Source organism: Lotus japonicus, chromosome 4 (genome assembly GCF_012489685.1).
Source record: "Lotus japonicus ecotype B-129 chromosome 4, LjGifu_v1.2".
In the NCBI taxonomy this organism is placed as follows: domain Eukaryota; kingdom Viridiplantae; phylum Streptophyta; class Magnoliopsida; order Fabales; family Fabaceae; genus Lotus; species Lotus japonicus.
Window position 1 is genome coordinate 22,353,507 of NC_080044.1, and position 21,409 is coordinate 22,374,915.

Sequence of the window (21,409 nt, forward strand, 5' to 3'; positions counted from 1 at the left end):
GTTAGGAGTATTGCTGAGAATATCCTTGTATATTTGATTTGTAAAAAGGTTTTACATTCGAGCGATGCTTCGTTAAAAAAATCCCGTGGTGGAGAAAAAGAGTGCATCTTTATTTTTGTCCTAGTTCTTTAGTCTCCTCGCCGCGCCCTTACTCTGTCGCCGGCTTCCTTGATCAGAGCACCACACCTAACACCTCATCCTTCGGCCTGTCGCCCTGCTCGACAACTCTATAGTAAAAAAGGAGGCTACCCTAGCTTGTTCTCTCGCCTGACGCGTTGTTCCGCCTTTGTTGGCCTCATACCCGCGGCCTCCGCTGGGTTCTCACACTTCATATTATTCCTTCTCTTATCCTGACGGCACTGTGACTGGTACCCTTCTTCCTCCGTCTTCCAATTACCCTGAGTCAGACCAACCTCCCTGCTTGCCCTCTGTAGCTCCGCCCTTTTCACCTTCCTTCCCGCCAACTGTACTGGCCTGTTGAATGTGGGCAATCTTCGGAGCGTTGCCTCCTCTTGCTCCCAGCTAAAGAGGTCCACGTTGTCCTCTACCAACCTATCCAGGCGCCCTTCTTGCTCGGCGGTAAGCCTGGGCTCAATTGCTAGCACGCCCCTACTGGATGCGTCCATATCCCAATTCTCCCAACGCCTCTTATCAATGGTGCAAGTAGATTGTTCATTATGCCCTGTCTCTCGGCTTTCTCTGTCCTGACTTCGATCTTTTCTTGACCTTCTTACGCTTTCGCTGATTTGCTGCTCCCGCCTTCTCGCGGCGCTTTGGCCCTGTGCAGCTGGCTGTTTCCATCCGCCCTCAGAGACTTCAATTTCATGACACCTGTGCCCATCATTAACTCCCTTCTTACCATATAAACTAAGGCATTTGCTGTAGCATTCCCTTGCCCCTCGTTGATCTACTGCGATTTTCCCTACTTTACCGCAAATCAGAGGGTACTTTACCACCAGGTGAGCCGTTGATATCACTGCGCAGAGACGATTCAATGTATTTCGTCCTATGATGACATTGTATGCCGCCACAACCTGCAAGACCAAATACCTTATGCGCAGAAGCTCAGCGTTTTCACCAACCCCAAAGACCGTAAACAAATCCACGTAGCCGCGCACCTAGACCTGCTTCCCAGAGAAACCTACTAGGGTCCCCGTGTACGGCTTCAAATCCTTGCCCGTTAATCCCAACTGATCAAATGCATCTCTGTAAATGATATCTGCGGAACTGCCCTGGTCAAGAAGCACTTTTTGCACGTCAAAGCCATTGATTCTAACCATTACCATCACTGGATCGTCTTTGTGCGTCTTAATCCCCTCAAAATCTGCCGACGATATCATCTGGATGTTGACAACCGAATGGGGTCGGATACTCTTTTACCGATGCTACCGCCTTCTCATGCTTTTGTCTCACCGTCGATCTGCTGCCGCTCTCGTCGAAGCCTCTTGCGATTGTGTTGACCGTTTAAACTGACGATTTGACATCGTTGTTGAAAGTTTCTTCAGCTCCTTTCTTCTTTGCCACCTTCGTCCTCTTCCTGCCAGCTGCTGGCGCTCGCCGACGACCGCCATGTTGGTCCTTGTCTGATTCGCGGTCTGTTGCTCGTGATCGCCTTGCTCTGATCAGCTTTCCGTCTTTGCCTTTCAACGTGAAACAGTCACTGGTGTCTTGGCCCTCCAAGTGGTGATATTCGCACCACTTTGTCCGGCCTTCCACCCCTCGCCATGAATCAATTCCGTTTTTTCCACTCTCGACTGCTTGTGTCACCTCCACCTCTTGGAGCAACTTTGCCAATTCTTCGTTCGAGCACCTCTTTGGCCTCCCATGCCGGCGAGGGCCGGTTGTCCACCGCGGGCGTAGACTCTCAACGTCCTCCTTTCTCGAACAGAGTTGCCTCCCTTCGAATTTCTCAACAAATTGAACGACATCCTTGTCCTTTCGCGTACTATTTGCTTCCTTTCTCCATATCGATTTTCCTGCCAGCGACACATTCCTTCGGCCGCTTACTTTTTCTGCCTTTACAGGTTTCCTCTTAAATGTGTCGTCCTCCTCTTCTAGGATGTAGGCACTCGCCCGGGCGCGAGCCTCTGTCATCGAGTGCGTTGGTTTCCGACTCAGCTTGTTGTTAAGCTTTCCCGGTAGCAATCCATTTTTGAAAGCGCACGCGCATGCCTGAGGCTCCGACTCCTCAATCTTCCTGGACGCATCACTGTACCGCTTTACGTATTGCTTCAAAGTTTCTCGCTCCATCTGTCGAACGTCATACAGATCTTCAATTGTTACTGGCTCGATCTTGCTTGTAGAGAACTGAATAAGGAATTGCGACGAGAAGTCGTGGAACTTTGCTATAGATCCCCTTGGCAAAGCCATAGACCAAGCCATCGCTGCGCCCTTAAATGTGGATGGGAGCATCCTGCACTTTACTGCATCGGAAGCTGCGCTTATTGCCATCTTCATATTGAAATAAAGCAAATGATCCTTTGGACCAGTTTGCCCGTTGTACGCTGCCAACACAAGGCTCCTCATGTCATCCGGTATAGCCAACTTGAAGGTGTGAAAAACGACTAGAAGGGGGGGGTTGAATAGCGTTTTCAATATAAAAACTTTCCCCTTAAGATTTAAAGTAAATCTTTTCGGTTTCTCTACGATAGATGGTGCAGCGGATAAAGATAGAGAGAAGAGAGAAGCACACAAGTATTTTATCCTGGTTCACTTGATAAATCCCTCAAGCTAATCCAGTCCACCCGTTAAGGTGATTTCTTCCTTCTTAGAATGAAGGCAATCCACTAATCAGATAATTGTTACAACTGCACTTGAAACCTACAAGTGACTAACAATACACTGACTTAGCTCACACTAAGATTCACTCTCTTAGTCTTCTCTAGGATCCGATCAACCTTGATCTCCTAAAGGAATCACCACTAAGATTCACTCTCTTAGTCTTCTTAAGGATACTGACCTACCCGATCCCTTAACGAAAATCAAACAACTGTTTGAGGTTGGTGTTTACAACGGTTTGCTTCTAAATAAGCTGAGTGTAAACTAAATAAGAACAGATGAAGAAAGTAGAAGCTTGAATCTTTTCTTGTATTGCAGCTCTTGATCTCTCTCTCTTAGCTTTCTTCTTTTTCTTCAGCCTTTTATAGTCCAAGGTGCAAAGGATATTTCTGTTGAGAGAATATGATCGTTGGAGGGCATTTCTGGAACTTCCAGAACCTGCTGTGGCTGAACCTTGGTAGGTAGGCTTTTCAGAATAGTACACTGCTCTTGTACTTCTTGATAGAGACATTTGCCTTTAACCAATGACTTCTGATCAGAGTTATGCTTCGTGTTGGAACTTGTGAAGCTTGGTGATCAGAGTCAGAGGGATGCTTGGATCCTCTGACCTTCGTAACTTCTGCTTCTGGACCTTCAGAGCTTCTGGACCTTCAGAGCCTCTGGTCCCTCAGAGCTTCTGGTCTTCAGATCTTCTGATCCTCAGATCTTCTGATCCTCAGATCCTCTGATCTTCAGATCCTCTGATCCTCAGATCCTCTGATCTTCAGATCCTCTGATCCTCAGATCCTCTGATCTTCAGATCCTCTGATTTTCAGATCTTCTGATCTTCAGAACTTCTGATCCTCTGATCTTCAGATCCTCTGATCCTTCTGATCTTCTGATCCTCAGATCTTCTGATCCTCTGATCTTCAGATCCTCTGATCCTTCTGATCTTCTGATCCTCAGATCTTCTGACGAATATATCTTCTGGTGTCAGAATCAGAACCTGTTTGTCAAAACACTCAAGACAAACATTAGAGTATCATAGTTGTTCATCCACAAATAAATACTTGTTATCATCAAAACATAGAGTTGTACCACATGACCAAATCTTGATCTTACAATCTCCCCCTTTTTGATGATGACAAAACCATGTATTTTGATGAACAACTCTAAACAAATAAACTGAATACACTCAGAGTATAAGGTATCAGAGTTAAAACTTATCCTGATGTGTATAGTTTTTCTTGCTCCTTCTGAATCCAAGACTCGTGCTTGATTCTGAGCTAAGCTCCCCCTGAATCTAATACTTAATATCAACGTTAGTAATATCAAGATTCTGAGCTAAATAATATATGAGTTGTCAAGATACTATCAGTTCTCCCCCTTTTTGTCATAAGCAAAAAGAATGAAGGTGGGAAAAAAAATAGTAAGAGCATAAGACGAAATACTCCCCCTCAGAAGGAATACCAAGGGATACTTGGCTTCTGATTAGCATATCTTCTGATGAGAGCAGAAGTGTCAAAGTCCAGAGGTTCTGGTGACATCTCCATTCTGAAAAAAATTCCATCTTCAGATGCTTCAGAATGAAAAGCTATGAACCTACTCTTCTTCTGATGACGCAAGTCAGAAGTTGTAGTAGCATCTTCTGATGTTGTTGCTTCTGGTTTGACAAGTTCTGAGTCTTTGTTTCTTTCTGAAACGGTCATGCTCATCTCTGCAAGCTTTTTCAGCTAGCTTTGACTTGACCAAATCTTACTCTACTGATGCCTCCAAGATCAACTTTACCTTCAGGTTCAAGTTTTGGATCTTGGGACATATGCTTTTCTCCCGTCATGTGTTGCCTGCATCCACTGTCCAGGTTCCATGGTTGGAGTTTCGATGGACCTATTGAAAATATCTGCAACATATATAATCTTATCCCTAGGTACCCACTTTCTGGGTCCTTTCTTGTTAGTTAGCCCAGAAGTTCTGACAACTTTGGGTCATTCAACAGGATAATATAAAGGAATTTGAGCATGATATTTTGACATTGAGAAAGTTCCTTTCTTAAGAGATGATGCAGCAACTTCAGAAGGTTTAGAATAGACAATGCCATATATTCCATTTCTGCTCACGCCATAGATCATTGAAGCCATTAAGCTTCTATCCACGCTTTTAGCTAGGAATCTTTGAAAAGACTTTTCATACTTAGATTCATTTCTACAATCAGAGGCATCACAGGCAACAATTTCTTCTAACTTAGCAATCTGGTTCTTAAGCACAGAGTTAGAATTGATCAAGGCATGATTATCATTTTTCAAATCATAATTAATTTTCTCATGTTCGGAAGGAGTCTTGGAAACAGCAGATAAGTCCTTTCTCAGCTTCTTATGCTTAGACAATAAGGAGTTATACTTATCCATGATATCAGACAATGCATGTTTCAGTTCAGAGGTAGAGAAAGAATCAAATACCTCATTTTCATCGTCAGAGTCTGGATCTCCTTCTGATGCTGAGTCAGAGTCAACAGCATCCTTTGACTCTGCTCCTTTGTCTTTGATAATAGCCATGAGTCCTTGGACTTCACCATCAGAGTCAACATCCTCTGACTCTGATTCATCAAAAGTCACCATCAGACTCTTCTTGGTCTTGAAGTGCTTCTTTGTCCTTTTGTCCTTTGATGAACCTTTGTATTTGCTCTGCCTGTGCTTCCAGATGCAGTTGAGCTTTCTGGATATCAGAGTCAGCTCATCTTCATCAGAATCTTCTGATGCTTCTTCAGATTCTTCTTCTTCAGCTTGAAGAGCCTTTGACTTCTCAACCTTAGCCTTTTCAGATTTGGATTTCAAGACTATAGACTTCTTCTTTTGATCTTGATGTTCAGCACGCTTTAGTTCATGACACTTCAGTATGCTGATGAGTTCTTCTAAACTCATATGCTCAATGTCTCTTGTAAGCTCTATTGAAGTCACTAAAGGCATCCAGCTTTCAGGAAGACTTCTGATGACCCTTATGACATTATCTTTTGTAGTGTAGCTTTTGTTGAGAGGTCGTATTCCAGCTACGAGCAACTGAAATCTGGAGAACATATCTTCAATGGATTCGTCAGGTTCCATTTGGAAGGATTCATATTTCTGGATCAAAGACAGTGCCTTTGATTCTTTCACTTTCTTGTTTCCTTCATGAGACTTCTTCAAGGATTCAAAGATGCCCTTGGCGGAATCACGATCAGTAATTTTCTCATATTCTTCATATGAAATGGCACTTTGCAGAATAGCTCTTGATCGGTGATGATCTCTGAATTCCTTCTTTTGATCTTCACTCATCTTCTTCCTTGGGATCTTTACACCATGTACATCAACAGGAGGGGTGTAGCCATCAACAACAAAATCCCAAAGATCAGGATCAAAGCCAAGAAAGAAGCTTTTGATTCTGTCTTTCCAGAAATCAAATCTCTGACCATCAAAGATAGGTGGTCTTGCACTGTATTGATATTTGCTTGTAGTAGTGGTGGAATCCATGAGTTTTTCACACTGGCCCGGATCTACTGAACACTGTTAAGTGTGGTAATCAGAACTTGCGCTCTGATACCAATTGAAGGTGTGAAAAACGACTAGAAGGGGGGGTTGAATAGCGTTTTCAATATAAAAACTTTCCCCTTAAGATTTAAAGTAAATCTTTTCGGTTTCTCTACGATAGATGGTGCAGCGGATAAAGATAGAGAGAAGAGAGAAGCACACAAGTATTTTATCCTGGTTCACTTGATAAATCCCTCAAGCTAATCCAGTCCACCCGTTAAGGTGATTTCTTCCTTCTTAGAATGAAGGCAATCCACTAATCAGATAATTGTTACAACTGCACTTGAAACCTACAAGTGACTAACAATACACTGACTTAGCTCACACTAAGATTCACTCTCTTAGTCTTCTCTAGGATCCGATCAACCTTGATCTCCTAAAGGAATCACCACTAAGATTCACTCTCTTAGTCTTCTTAAGGATACTGACCTACCCGGTCCCTTAAGGAAAATCAAACAACTGTTTGAGGTTGGTGTTTACAACGGTTTGCTTCTAAATAAGCTGAGTGTAAACTAAATAAGAACAGATGAAGAAAGTAGAAGCTTGAATCTTTTCTTGTATTGCAGCTCTTGATCTCTCTCTCTTAGCTTTCTTCTTTTTCTTCAGCCTTTTATAGTCCAAGGTGCAAAGGATATTTCTGTTGAGAGAATATGACCGTTGGAGGGCATTTCTGGAACTTTCAGAACCTGCTGTGGCTGAACCTTGGTAGGTAGGCTTTTCAGAATAGTACACTGCTCTTGTACTTCTTGATAGAGACATTTGCCTTTAACCAATGACTTCTGATCAGAGTTATGCTTCGTGTTGGAACTTGTGAAGCTTGGTGATCAGAGTCAGAGGGATGCTTGGATCCTCTGACCTTCGTAACTTCTGCTTCTGGACCTTCAGAGCTTCTGGACCTTCAGAGCCTCTGGTCCCTCAGAGCTTCTAGTCTTCAGATCTTCTGATCCTCAGATCTTCTGATCCTCTGATCTTCTGATCCTCTGATCCTCTGATCCTCAGATCCTCTGATCTTCAGATCCTCTGATCCTCAGATCCTCTGATCTTCAGATCCTCTGATCCTCAGATCCTCTGATCTTCAGATCCTCTGATTTTCAGATCTTCTGATCTTCAGAACTTCTGATCCTCTGATCTTCAGATCCTCTGATCCTTCTGATCTTCTGATCCTCAGATCTTCTGATCCTCTGATCTTCAGATCCTCTGATCCTTCTGATCTTCTGATCCTCAGATCTTCTGACGAATATATCTTCTGGTGTCAGAATCAGAACCTGTTTGTCAAAACACTCAAGACAAACATTAGAGTATCATAGTTGTTCATCCACAAATAAATACTTGTTATCATCAAAACATAGAGTTGTACCACATGACCAAATCTTGATCTTACACAACTCTCTCACCGCCACTGAGAACGGCTCGAACTTCGCGTCGGCCTCGGCTTCCCTCACTTCTTCACCCCACTGCTTTAGGCGATAGTGCTCTAATTCCTCTTGTAAACAATCGTTTTGCAATCTGATGTCGCCACCTCGTGCACGGTGCACCTCTTCACGGCTCAACCACCTTGTTACGCGACGCGGTGGGGAACCGTGCCTCTGCTCCAGCTCTTCATTGCGCTATCGGCGACGCGACTCCATCAAGTTCCGTCAGATGACTAGAGTTTCACCGAAAATCCAAAAATCGAAGTAAACTTGCACATAAAATCAGATTTCTCTCGACCAAATCACAATCCACGTAGTCCGGGAATCGAAATCTACCGTTCCCCACAGACGGCGCCAAATGTTCTATCCAAAAACATAGAGAGAGTTTAGAGCGTAACCGCTTAGAGAGAGAAAGTAACTGAATTTCAAGATTTTTTTTCTCAAATGAGCTAAGAGTCCCTTACAATTGGTAACCGTCCCCTATTTATAGATTTGAGGGTTGAGCTCAGCGCCCCTTACTTCCCTTAATGGGCCAGTTGGGCCTCCCGGGAGAAGGTCCAATATCCTGGCTTGCACGTCGCCCTGGGCTGGCGCGCCTGGGCGAGGGACCCTAGGGTCTCACCTAGTCCACTTACTTAAGTATAAAAGATACAATGACTAAACCCTAGCAGAGCACAAATATATATATATATGATGCAATAATAGGAAATATTCTCATTAATGGTCAAAAAAGGTGTTAGATACAAGGTAAGGACCCCCTTTTATAGTGGGTGTGGTCCTCATCTAGATTGTTCCTACATTTGGGCCTTTACAATCAAGGCCAAATCCCTATGGAAATAAGACAAACCCAAAAGAATCTGCCAACTGACAAGAGGGGCCACCAGTTAAGACAACAAGCCACAAACCTGTTCATCATCGCCTGTGACCTACAAAACCGGTATCCCGCCCTAATCTGTTGGTGTCATGGGCGGGCATAAGATAGCTTATGTCCCGCCCGGTCCACTTGCATTGGAGATGCTCTTATGATGCAACATAATTACTTTGTTACTATATTGAGACATAATGCATGATTAACAAAAATATTTCTTTCAAATAAAAATAGAAAACAAGTGAAAATGAGATGTGAGAAAAAATGGAGTTTGAACATATCATAACTCCATGATTAATTATCAACACATGACCAATTAAAGAGATGCGGCTAGAGAACAAATATCCTCGCTCCTAGAGTATCTGATGATAAAATTAAATGCTAGTCTTTACACTAAATAATAATCATATATTGAATAAAATATATTTTTAAAATAATTATTTAAAAGTAATTTATATTATAGATTCAATATTTTGATATTACATCACAATTTCTTAAATAAATAATTTTTATATTTAATATATAACATTATAAGTTTATATTTAATCTTAAATAATAATTATTATAAATTTTATTAAGTATTTATTGAGAAAACATAAGATACGAATAAAAAATTTAATAAAAAGCAATTAACTATTATAACCTATTTACATAATTCATACAGATTTAAATTATAACCTATTTACAATTAACTTTAACAGTAAATTATAAATTTCAATTTTTCAATTTAATCAAGATTTTATCTTCTATAAAATCTAATCGACTTATGCTTAATTTTATCAAATCCCTTAGTCATAACTATAATATATCAAATTTTACTTAAAATTCTATTATTAAATATCAAATTGTTGCATCCAATACCATTACCATTTTCCTCCGTATGATAAAATGCAAAAACACTTAATCTATTCAGATATACCAACAATTTTAGTATTAACTTTCATTGCTAATTGATTTAAAAAAAAAACTGAATTATATTCTTAAATTTTATTACTATTTTGCCTTAATGATAACTGCTGAATAAAAACACTTTTGTATGAATCCAATATATTTTATTATTATGTATTACTATTTCAACACAAGTTTAATGATATGGAATATGTAATACAGTTTTACACTAACAATCAATCATCCATATCATGCTACTTATTAAAAATAATAACTTTGATTCTAAATTTTAATTAACTTAACACTATAATTTAGAATGTGGCATAACTCAATTGAATGAGTGTATAATATAATAATTTTTTAATATTATCTGTTTTTTTTTGTACAAATAAAAATTAATTATACACATAAACACAGAACTTTCCAATTTCGTTACCATATTTGTTATCACTTTTATATTAATGTGTAAATCAGATATTTTGGCCAACAAATATTGAAACCATAAAATAATTAAATATAAGATGATGAAACCCAATATAGCATAATAATTGCTTATCAAAAAGAGATCGCATAATAATTATTTTTTTACTCTCTAATACAAAAAATAATTATCCAGAAAAAAAAGAACTATGCAATTACGTTAACTTATGTACTATCATTTTTTATTTTTTATCTTGAGATCCAGAAAATTCAACTTATTTTTAGAAAATAACATATCTTAAAAGTAGTAATATAATATATATTATTGTGTGTTGGAGAAAATAGAGAATAACGTGAAAGAGTAGAGAGAGAGATTGAGGGAAAATATATTATTGACTTAATTAAAACTGAAAGCAATACATGTCTTATATAAAAGACCTAACTTACTAGAAGATAACTAAAAGATAACTTCTTATCATAATAACTAAATCAGTTATTATCTTTTATTCTAACCTCTATCTAATAGCACTATATCACTATCTATTAGCTAGATTTAATATTTGAATTAATATCCACAATACTCCCCCTTAATTCAAATACCCAAGAGATACTACACCTATCTTTTTCCTTAAGATCACAAATCTTTCAGTCTTCAAAGGTTTGGTGAAGATATCTGCCTTCTGTTCATCAGTGGGGCAGTACACCAGCTCCAGCTTCCCTCCATTCACTTGTTCACGCAGAAAGTGAAATCTGACTTCAATGTGCTTACTTCTTCCATGAGAAATTGGATTTTTAGCAAGACTAATTGCTGAGATGTTGTCAACCATCAGCTCCATTGGCTTCTTAGTCAAAAAACCCATTTCTTTTAACAGTTCTTCAAGCCAAATAGCTTGGCTAGCAGCAAAGGACCCTGCTATGTATTCAGCTTCACATGAGGAAAGAGCAATGACAGGTTGCTTCTTTGAGGTCCAGGAGATTTGAGCTCCATGCAGCTGAAACAAGTACCCAGAAGTACTTTTCCTGTCATCCAAGTCACCACTATAATCAGAATCTGTGTAGCCAACCAGTTCCAGCTCCTTTCCAAGCTTCTTTTGCCTTGGAAACAATATTCCATAATCTGTAGTACCCTGCAGATATCGCAAAATTCTTTTGGCAGCAGGCAAATGTGATTTCTTAGGTGCACACATGAACTTGCTGATGAGTCCCACACCATAGGAAATATCAGGCCTTGAGTTGCACAAAAATCTGAGTGAACCAACAAGTTGCTTGTACAGAGATGCATCAACATCCCCTTCATCATCTCTCCTCAACTTGATATTCACTTCAGATGGAGTTGTTACTGGATGACAATTCCCCATGTTGAACCTTTTCAGTATGTCTTTGATGTACTTCTGTTGATACATGAAAATTCCTGCTGCAGTGTACTCGAATTGCATGCCGAGGAAGTAACTTAGCTTTCCTAAATCTGACATCTCAAATTCAGACTTCAGAATCTGCTTCAACTCATCAAGTTCTTTAGGATCTGACCCAGTTATCAACAAATCATCTACATATAGACAGATGAGTAGCAAACCAGTGTCTCCATGACTCTTTCTGACATACACACCATACTCCACAGAGCACCTATGAAATTTGAGTTGAAGGAGGAAACCATCAATTCTCTTATTCCATGCTCGTGGGGCCTGCTTCAAGCCATATAAGGCTTTGCTGAGCTTGAAAACCATGTTCTCTTTTCCTTGTATCTCAAATCCAGGAGGCTGACTCACATAAACCTCTTCTTCCAAAGGTCCATTCAAAAATGCAGATTTCACATCAAGTTGAAAAATAGGCCAGTTTCTCGCACTAGCAATGGAAACCACTAGTCTTATGGTTTCTATCCTTGCCACCGGTGCGAAAACCTAAGAATAATCCAGCCCAAGTTTCTGAAGAATACATATAGCCACAAGCCTTGCCTTGTGCCTAGCAATAGAACCATCAGGATTCAACTTCTGTTTGAACACCCATTTAACCCCAATTTTGTGCTTATTTGGAGGTAAATGGACTAGAGACCAAGTCTGATTTTTCTCAATTGCTTTCAACTCATCAATCATAGCAGCCTTCCAAACTGGTTTCGCAAGAGCTTCATCCACACCCAATGGCTCAACATCCGCCATCAAAGCAAAGTGAATCAGATCGCCTTCATCATTAACTGCATGGTCAGGAACTGTCTGATACTCACTATATCTTTTCAGGCCTATTCCTCTGCCTTTGAGGTATTGGAACATGGTCTGCAGAACCATCTAAATCAGCCTGATCATCATCTGGTAAAGCCTCAGAATTAGTTTGGTGGACAACTGATAAAGGTGCAAAATTACTGTCATCACCTAGAACATCAAGTCCAAATCTTCTAAGACTGCTTTTGTTCTCCTTCCAGTCCCAATGCTCTTTCTCAAGCACCATGACATCTCTGCTGAAAGTCATCTTCTTTCTTGCTGGATCATACAACTTGTACACACCAGTTGGATAATATCCAACTAAGATCATTGCTTCACTCTTGTCTTGTAGCTTGCTTCTCCTTTGATCTGGAACGTGCTTATAACAAAGTGAACCAAAAATCCTCAAATGACTAACCTTGGGTTTACTTCCAGTCCAAATTTCCTCAGGAACCTGTTCTGGAAGCCTCTTTGTTGGACATTTGTTAAGAATATAAGCAGCCACTGCCACTGCTTCTCCCCAGAAACTTTGAGGCATAAATTTCTCCTTCAGCTTGCTCCTTGTCATGTTGAGGATAGTTATGTTTCTTCTTTCTGCTAGACCATTGTGTTGTGGGGTATAAGGGGCTATCACTTCATGTTGCACACCACTCTTCAAACAAAAATCAGCAAACTCCTTGGAAGTGTACTCTCCTCCTCCATCAGTTCTGAGGGTTTTGAGAAGCTTCCCACTCTGCCTTTCCACTGCAGCTTTAAAGTTCACAAATGTTGAGAATGCTTCACTCTTCTGCTTGATAAGATATACCCACAACATCCTGTTGTACTCATCAACAAAACTCATGAAATACTTGTTTCCTCCTAATGAAGGAACCTCAAATAGCCCACACAGATCAGAATGCACAACTTCTAGAATGTCTTTAGCTCTCATTCCTAGTTGTGACTGAAAAGAATTTCTGGTTTGTTTCTCAGCCATACAAACCTCACAAACTTTCTCAGGTAATGCAGTAATAGGCAAACCAGACACCATGCGTTTGACACCAAACTGATGCAAACTTTTAAAGTTTAAGTGACCATACCTGGAGTGTCAAGTCCAACATTCTTGTAAGACCTGGATTTTCAGAACAAGCTAGTTTCCGACTCACGCGTAGGATCAGTGTAAGCGTGACAGAAGTTTGATATTTGAGAAAGATTAATGAAGAAGAAAGTTCAGGAATTGATTGAGGAACGTTGCGTAGTCGTTTTCGGAGTTAGTGCGAGTCGTCTGCACACTTGCCTTATGGCGAGCGTGTCCAGAATAGGTTATTTCGCTCTTAAAGCAACGTTTTGAGTGAGATTTTGAACTCTCGGAAAATTTAAAGATTCTCTTTATTTTTCCATCGACCATCGTTTCATTTCGGAACTCTGGACTGTACGCACGATAGGTTTCACTTTTCGGATGTCCGCCGACGCTAATTTCTTTGCTTCGAAACCTTAGTTTTGAGCGATGGATGAAGACTTTTTCTATTTGGGACTTCTAACGAAGATTCCGTCCGTGTTGCCAGACTTTTTTCGACATTTCCAATCTTTCTTCAGTTGGAAGTTTTGTCGTCTGAGCACCACAGCAAAAAGTAGTTTTTCGGGACAGACTAACTTACACCGCTTTTGCGATTTTCGATATCGTTTTTCCCAAATCCTAGATAATGGTTTTGAGTTCTGGAATTCTGACGCCAGAATCTCTCTTAGAATTCTTCGGTGAACGTGCTGCAAAAATCGGAATCGCGAAATTTTCATTTTCCCACGATTTCACCCGCCTATAAATAGGCGAAAAAGCAAAAATCTTGCCATTTCACCCATTCAAGGCCGCGAGATTGAGGAGCTTGGGGGAGAGGAAGATTTTCGCGAAAACTTGACCAATCTTCGTGCAGTTCGTCCCTACTTCTAGGTATCGAGGTAACAATCATGAATCTTACCTCTGATTTCTGTTTCTGCTGAGTTTCTGAAGTCGTTTCTATGCTCACAGTTTTGAGCTTTTTCTAAAATGGTCCGATTTCTTTGATTTCTTGCTTGGGTTATGTTCTCTAGGTTCCCAAGAGCCTAAAACCTCTGTCAGTAAACTCTGATTGCGATCCATTTGACTGGGATCTGAAAAACTGATTCAAAATCCTTTTTGTCTCACATTTCGAAACTTTATTGTCGAAAAGCTATAATCTGACTTCGTGCCTTTAGGATTTGTTGTCACGGATGTCATGAGGATCGTTGCTGTCAAATTTGTTTTCAGAACTGATAACTTTGAAGTTTTGAGCCTTTATTTTGGACCAAAATGCCCCTGGATAGTCGTATTTCGACCCGATTGTCCGAAAATTGTTCCGACAGTTTCTTTGCCTTAGTTTTACCCTAAAACTACCTTGTGAATTGATTTGATCGAAGAAAAAGAGCCGAAGCTCTTTTCTCCTTATGGCCATGGGCTATTTCCTAAGGGGGGGGGGGGAGTTTTTCGTTTTCGAAAACTTGTCCTTTCGTACCCGATTGTCGTATTCTGAAGCTTTAATGCTTTGTCTATCGTTTATGTATTGTTTTGCGATCGAACTAATCGATTTTGTTTGGATTCTGCTTTGTTTTTCTCCGAGGTTCAGTTGAAGGAACTTTGGAAGACTCAGAGCAATTGTTTGAGGAGAACTTTGCTTGCGAAGCTGGAACAGCTCGAGGTTAGGGCAACTTACATATATATTAGCTATGATTGCATGATAGGCGTCGATAAATTCGACTTATGCTTTGCTATGATATTGATTATGATGATGGTTTATTGTTATGAATGTTTTCATAACTTATGATGTGATGTTGTGTTGAATTGAGCGTTTTGACGCGACTTCGGAGTGGAGATTCATTGATCTGGTGATCTTTGATATTTTGGGTTTGATGAGCAACCCTAGGCAAGTCCAAATGAGGGGTTTGAGACCTAGCCTTGTTGGTATTCGTTGGTTTACTTAGACTTTCCCCGGGAAACTTCTTTTGGGTGGTTGGTTTTCGGAAAACTTAGAAGGATTAGAATTTCGAAAACTAAAGACTTGGGAAACCTAGATTTTGAGAAATAAACTCATAACCTGACTAATCTGAATTGAAATTATTTTTATTAACGTTTAAGTATAGGAAAACTGAAGGGGAAAATATTTACGAAAGACGGGGAAAAGTCGACCTTTGTTGTGAGTTTTGGTTTTGGGGAAAGCCACTAAGGTGAGCTATGGTGATGATTGAAAGTCACCGAGTACTCTAGTACTCTTGGGGAGTGTTGTGGAGCCGTGTTGTATTGACCGACACCTAGTGCTCTTGTTGTTTGGGCTGTGTTGTATTGACCGACACTAGACCCTTGTGTATTCTTGTTGGTGGAGTTGTGTTGTATTGACCGACACTTACTCCGAGTTGTGTTGTATTGACCGACACTAACTCATGGGTTTGCTGAGATTGGGTTGTGAGCTAAACACTTTCGTGGTAAGGACGATTCGTTGTTTGGCTAACCACGTTGCATTCAATCGGGTGAATAACGGGAATGGTTCACCTGTGCATATCATGGTGAATAACGGGAATGGTTCACCTTGCATAAATGATGAATAACGGGAATGGTTCATCATATGGTGAATAACGGGAATGGTTCACCAAGGATGAATAACGGGAATGGTTCATCCAGGATGGATTTCATCCAGGATGGATAACGGGAATGGTCCATCCATAGTGAAGAACGGGAATGCTTCACTTGTGGCAAACGGGAACGCGTCACAAATCCGGATTCATAATTGCATTTCACGCATACATTCATGCTGACTAAGATTGTGTGCTGTTTGTTTATTGAAGCAATGTTAGAGCCATAACATGCTAGGCTTACTTATATGCTTATATAACAACTTATATATATACCCTGTCACATGTTGAGTGTATATGTACTTATTGCTGTGAGTTGACCCTAGCGCCTTGGCTTTGTTTGTATGTTTGTGTTTGGGCGGTCGGCCTGCTGCCAGATGTCGATGGCCGACTGGTTCTCGACGGTCTCTCCCTCGGGGGGGATCAGATATGAGCTGCTGGATCGGGATGCCCCCACCGCTTGGGTGATTGATGTGGCTGGTCACCGAGCGACGTATAGGGGAAGGGTCATGGAGGACCGGACGGATGAGCGAGGACGCCTGACGAGCGGAGTGCTACGGCGTATGGAGCTGAGTTTTGACTTGCCGCCCTCAGTTCATTGTGGACCAGGCACTGGACATGCACCACCTGCACCACCTCCGACTTCACCTTCTGTTGAGGAGGACCCAGAGGAGATCGAGCCTGCTGCTGCTGCTGCTACACCTGTTGTGCCACCTCCGGCTACTGCCATCGCTTCTACCGACGTGGCGTCGTCCTCTAGGCTCGTACAGCCGAGGAGGGAGTCTGTCGTCCCGTCTGCCTCACGTCTCTTGTCTTTCTCTTCACCGCACGGCTACCGTGTGGACCCCTTGATGAGGGTGGAGGAGGAGGATGTTCTCACAGGAGAGGTGGATGTGGAGACCGGCTCGACTAGGGCGGTGCGCAGGACAGTGAGGAGGGAGGTTATGGACTTGGACACCGAGATGATTACGGTGGATTCCGACTCTGACTCCGAGAGCAGTGGGGAGAGCCACTCGCCGAGCAGCGATGAGGAGGAGGAGGATTGGTGAGCTGAGCTGGGAGGGTAGGTTAGGTTTAGCGACATTTTTTGTGTAGAGCTCTGATCGTCAGTTTCTTTTTGGGGACAGGGTAGGTTCCGATGTGTGGCTTTTTGTGTGGTTCTTTTGAGGAGGATCACAGAGAGTCTGTCGGAGTATAGGGGTCTTTCTTTCAGGCCATTTTTGAGTGCCGACTTTCTCTTGGATAACTGTATTTTGATACTTTTACCTACAGTGCTGGTTTGTATATATTTGCCTACGGGCGTACTACTTTGGAGTCACTGCGGCTTCGCGTGACATGGAGTACAGCTAAGGCTGTACAGTTGTATATATTGTATATCGGTTAGTTAGTTGTTGGGTTTTGTCTTTACTTCCTTACCGCTTTGATTTAAAGGAAAGAAAACGAAAAAAAAATTACCTGTTTTTCGCGTAAAGTTTATTTTTGGTTACTAAAGTGACACCTGGAAATCGGGGTGTTACAATTCTTCTTCAGGTTCTTGTGCAGCAAAACATTTGATTTCAGCAGCTTTCATATTGACCTGAAAGGTTTTGTTCTTTGTGAGATTAGCATTCAGAACTAGCCTTTCCTCAGGATCATACAGATGGAGCTTCCTATTTTTCGTGTCAAAGTTGTACCCTTTCTCCACTAGTTGACCAATACTCATCAAATTGCACTTTAACTCTGGAACATAGAAGGCATCTTTGATAACTGCAGTCTTACCATTCTTCCTTGGAATGACTACATATCCTTTCCCTTTTATCTGAAGTGTCCTGTTATCAGCAAATTTTACTCTGCCAGTCCTCGTCTTGTCCAGATCTACCAACCATTCATTGTGGTTGGTCATGTGATTGGAACAGCCTGAGTCTAGGTACCATGTCTCATCAGTTTCAGCACTCACTATTGAATTCATTGTTGTGACCATTAGCATTATAAGATCTTCATCAGAATCTTCCCTTGTTGCATAAGCTTCCTTGTCTGCATTCTTCTGCTGTTTTAGTTTACTAGCGCGACACTCATAGGAGTAGTGTCCCATCTTGTGACACTTGTAGCATTCAACATTCTTCATATCAATCTTCCTCTGATTGTCACCATTCTTTGCAGATTCACCTCTCCTTTTGGACGATTCTGACTTGTCAGAATTATCTTGAGACCACTTTGACTTGTTGCTGGACTTTCCTTTGCCTGTCCACTTCTTCTTTTTGCCATCATGATTGTCCAGACCAACCTTCAAAGCTTGTTCTGCAACTTTCACAGAATTACGATCAGCAAGGCGCATCTCATGTGCTTCCAATGAACTCTGCAACTCTTCTATCTTCATGTTGTCCACATCTTTAGATTCCTCAATTGCCACTACGATGTAGTCAAATTTGGGAGCCAAGGATGTAACACCCCACTTTTCGATATTAGGTTATTTATTATTTTATCTTTATTATTATTATGCTATATGGTATTTGATGAATTATGTGATTTTATTAGATAATTAAGTGATTATGTGATATATGGAGTGAGTAAATTATTTAAATTATATATGAGTGATATTTGTGATATAATTTAAATCTTATGGGATATAGTATAAGATTTAGATAAATAAGGTTGTTAGGTTTTTGTGTGAGTAATTGAGAGTGGGGCCCATTAGTATGACTATTTCAGGGATATGAGTGAATTAGAAAGAGAGAAATCAGAATTTGAGAATTGGAGAAGTTAGCAGAGGAGAAGAAAAGAAGCGTGAAAGAGAGAAGGGGAGAAAAGAGAAGAAAAACCTAGAATTTGATTTTCAAGAGGTAAGGGTTTGAATTCACCTTGTATAATTGTAGAATAACAAAGGTTGAGTTTAACATGAAGGAACTCCCATCTTCTTTGAAAATTCAGAACTGAGAGACTGTGTTGAGTGTTAACATGTGGTGAGCAAAATTGATTTTTGAGCGAAATTGAGGTTCTGGGGAAAATTGGGTTCTGTTCTGTTCTGCCCGCATATACCCTAGCAGCCTGTGTTGTAGAGAGCATAACTCTCTCTACATAATTCCAAATTGAGTGAAACCAATTTTTTATGAAAGCTAACTCATAGGGCTATGTTGGGTAATATTTTCATAATTTTTCGATTGCTAATTCAATACCAGAATCACTTGCAAGTTCATTCTGTTTCTGCCCGCAGACACCCTAGCAGCCTGTTTTGTAGAGAGCATAACTCTCTCTACAGAATTCCGAATTGAGTGAAACCAATTTTGTATGAAAGCTAACTCATAGGGCTATGTTGGGTAATATTTTCATAATTTTTTGATTGCTGGTTCAATACCAGAATCATTTGCAAGTTCATTTTGTTTCTGCTCGCAGACACCCTAACAGCCCCTAACAGCCTGTGCTGTAGAGAGCATAACTCTCTCTACAGAATTCCAAATTGGGTGAAACCAATTTTATATGAAAGATAACGTATAAGGCTATGTTTGGTAAAATTTTCATAATTTTTGGACTGCTCATATAGTACCAGGATTATCTGCAAGTTTGCTATGTTTCTGTTTATTTCTGGGATTGATTCTGAAAATGATTCTAGTAACTGATATGAGACATTTGATGATTTTGTGTTGCTATTTTGTCAGTGGAATAGTAAATGATTTGATAATTATATTGAAGTGTTATTTTGTGCAATTTTGGTGTGATTTCCGTTATGGAATTTGGTGAGAAAATATGTTATATATTTGGGGCTGGAGTGGTCTCAAATTGCATGTTTTAATTTATGAGTTTTTGCACGAAATACACTTCATTTAGTCAAGAGGCAACGTGTCGGTTTTCATCGGAAAACTGAGGTTTGTCCCAGAACTGGCGTGGTTCTGGAAGTCTGGAGTGGACTTCATTGGTGGTTAACTGTCTGGAGTGGACGCGGTGATACTGCTAAGGTTAACAATTGGTACCACATGCATACATTAGAGTCTCACACACTAAGTTTCACGTTTTCAGTGGTTTTATGTGTTTGGTGATTTGTTGGTGAATTGTTTTGCTGTTGTGGTAAAGTCGAATTATTATTCTTCTTAAAGCTTATAATTTTCCGAAACATTAATAAGAATTGTGAAACTGTCTTGAGAGCAAATATTATAATCACTCAGATTTTAAAGAAAAGGTGAAGTGTTTATAAAGCTGAATCTGAATTGTTTACTTGCTCTTTGTTATGCTATATTTTATACAATGTAAGTTCTTACCCTTCTGTTGGAATGATGTTCTATGCGACATCGCTCAGATACTGGAGGTAGAAATGTGGCTCATGAGGAGTAGCTTCGGAGAGTCTTAGTTTATGTTATTATTATTATTATTATTACTATAATAAAATAAGTGTCTTGCTCTGTAATGTAACACTGGGTAGATACTTTATGTTACTTTTACATTTCGGTTGAGAGGATTTTATAACCTCTCCTTATGGAAGTTGTTGAATAATTTTCTAAATTATGGCGATGTCGTACTGTTGACGGCCGAAGTGCTTATGAAATTCAGTTTTGAGTATGATGAATTTTATTGGAATATCATGGAAGATAAACCTATTTAGATACGTGATTTTATGCATCTTAGGATTATCTCGCTGGTTTAGATATTTTATTGGCAGGAATAATTCATTTTTTGGAAAGCATATGAACTTATAAATTTTCAAACACAATCAGTGTTAATTTTAATGAGTTTTCGTGAAGAAGTGTAATGCTCCCTCGATATGTTTTTTAAACTCTGATAAATCTTTTTAAATAAAAAATGGGAAAAAGGGGGTGTTACAAAGGACCTCATGATTTTCTCTATCACCATCACATCAGTGATCTTTTCTCCACAGCCCTTCATTAAATTGACAGTGGTTAGGATCTTGGTGAAGTATTCACCCACCTTTCCATTCTCCTCCATCTGAAGACCTTCATACTGTCTTCGAAGAGTTTGCAACTTTACCTTCTTTACCTTGTCACTGCCACTATGAACTTTTTGTATAATGTCCCACATCTCCTTTGCTGAAGATGCATTTGCTATTTTCTCAAAATGCGTATCATCCACGCATTGATGAATGAGAAACATCGCCTTACAATCCTTCTTCTTCATATCGTTATGAAGAGCCTTCTGTTCTTCAGTCATGTCTTGGGTCAGTGGTTGAAACTTATTCTCTATAACATCAAGAACATCTTGAAACCCAAATAGAACTTTCATTTGAGAATTCCATCGATCCCAATTCTTATCAATTAGAATTGGGAGATTTACTCTGGGCAGATTGCTACTTGCCATCGTTAGGGTTTCAGTTTCTTGATCAAAATCGAGATTTACAGCGTGTAGGGAAGGAACCTCTGAAACTCGCAGCTTCCACCAATTTCAAAATCGCAGAATTACAATTCTGATGAAGGACGAGACTCGCAGAATCGCACTTCAACAAAACCGAGCCAAACAGATTCGAAACACATAGTTTCACAGCAACCCTAAACCACCAAACTTATCACAGGCCTCGAAACTCGCAGCTTCGATTAGAGGTTGTGTTTGGCTCCGTTTAAACAAGATTGAAACACGCAGCTTCAATCTTCACCAAGCCTTTGAAGACTGAAAGCAATACATGTCTTATATAAAAGACCTAACTTACTAGAAGATAACTAAAAGATAACTTCTTATCATAATAACTAAATCAGTTATTATCTTTTATTCTATCCTCTATCT

General features: G+C 40.2%; 2 protein-coding genes across 2 annotated transcripts; both read right to left on the reverse strand.

Annotated features, from left to right (window-relative positions):
- Nucleotides 1-1,464: 1,464 nt before the first annotated feature.
- On the reverse strand, nt 1,465-2,526 carry LOC130712488 (uncharacterized). The gene has a single exon (XM_057562318.1). It carries the CDS (start codon nt 2,524-2,526, stop codon nt 1,465-1,467), a length of 1,062 nt encoding a protein of 353 aa, XP_057418301.1.
- Nucleotides 2,527-17,222: 14,696 nt separating this feature from the next.
- Nucleotides 17,223-20,989, reverse strand: LOC130712489 (uncharacterized). Its single transcript, XM_057562319.1, has 2 exons — nt 20,525-20,989; nt 17,223-18,140 (listed from the first exon to the last, which is right to left on the reverse strand). Exons 1-2 carry the CDS (start codon nt 20,987-20,989, stop codon nt 17,223-17,225), a joined length of 1,383 nt encoding a protein of 460 aa, XP_057418302.1.
- Between the last annotated feature and the right edge of the window lie 420 nt (nt 20,990-21,409).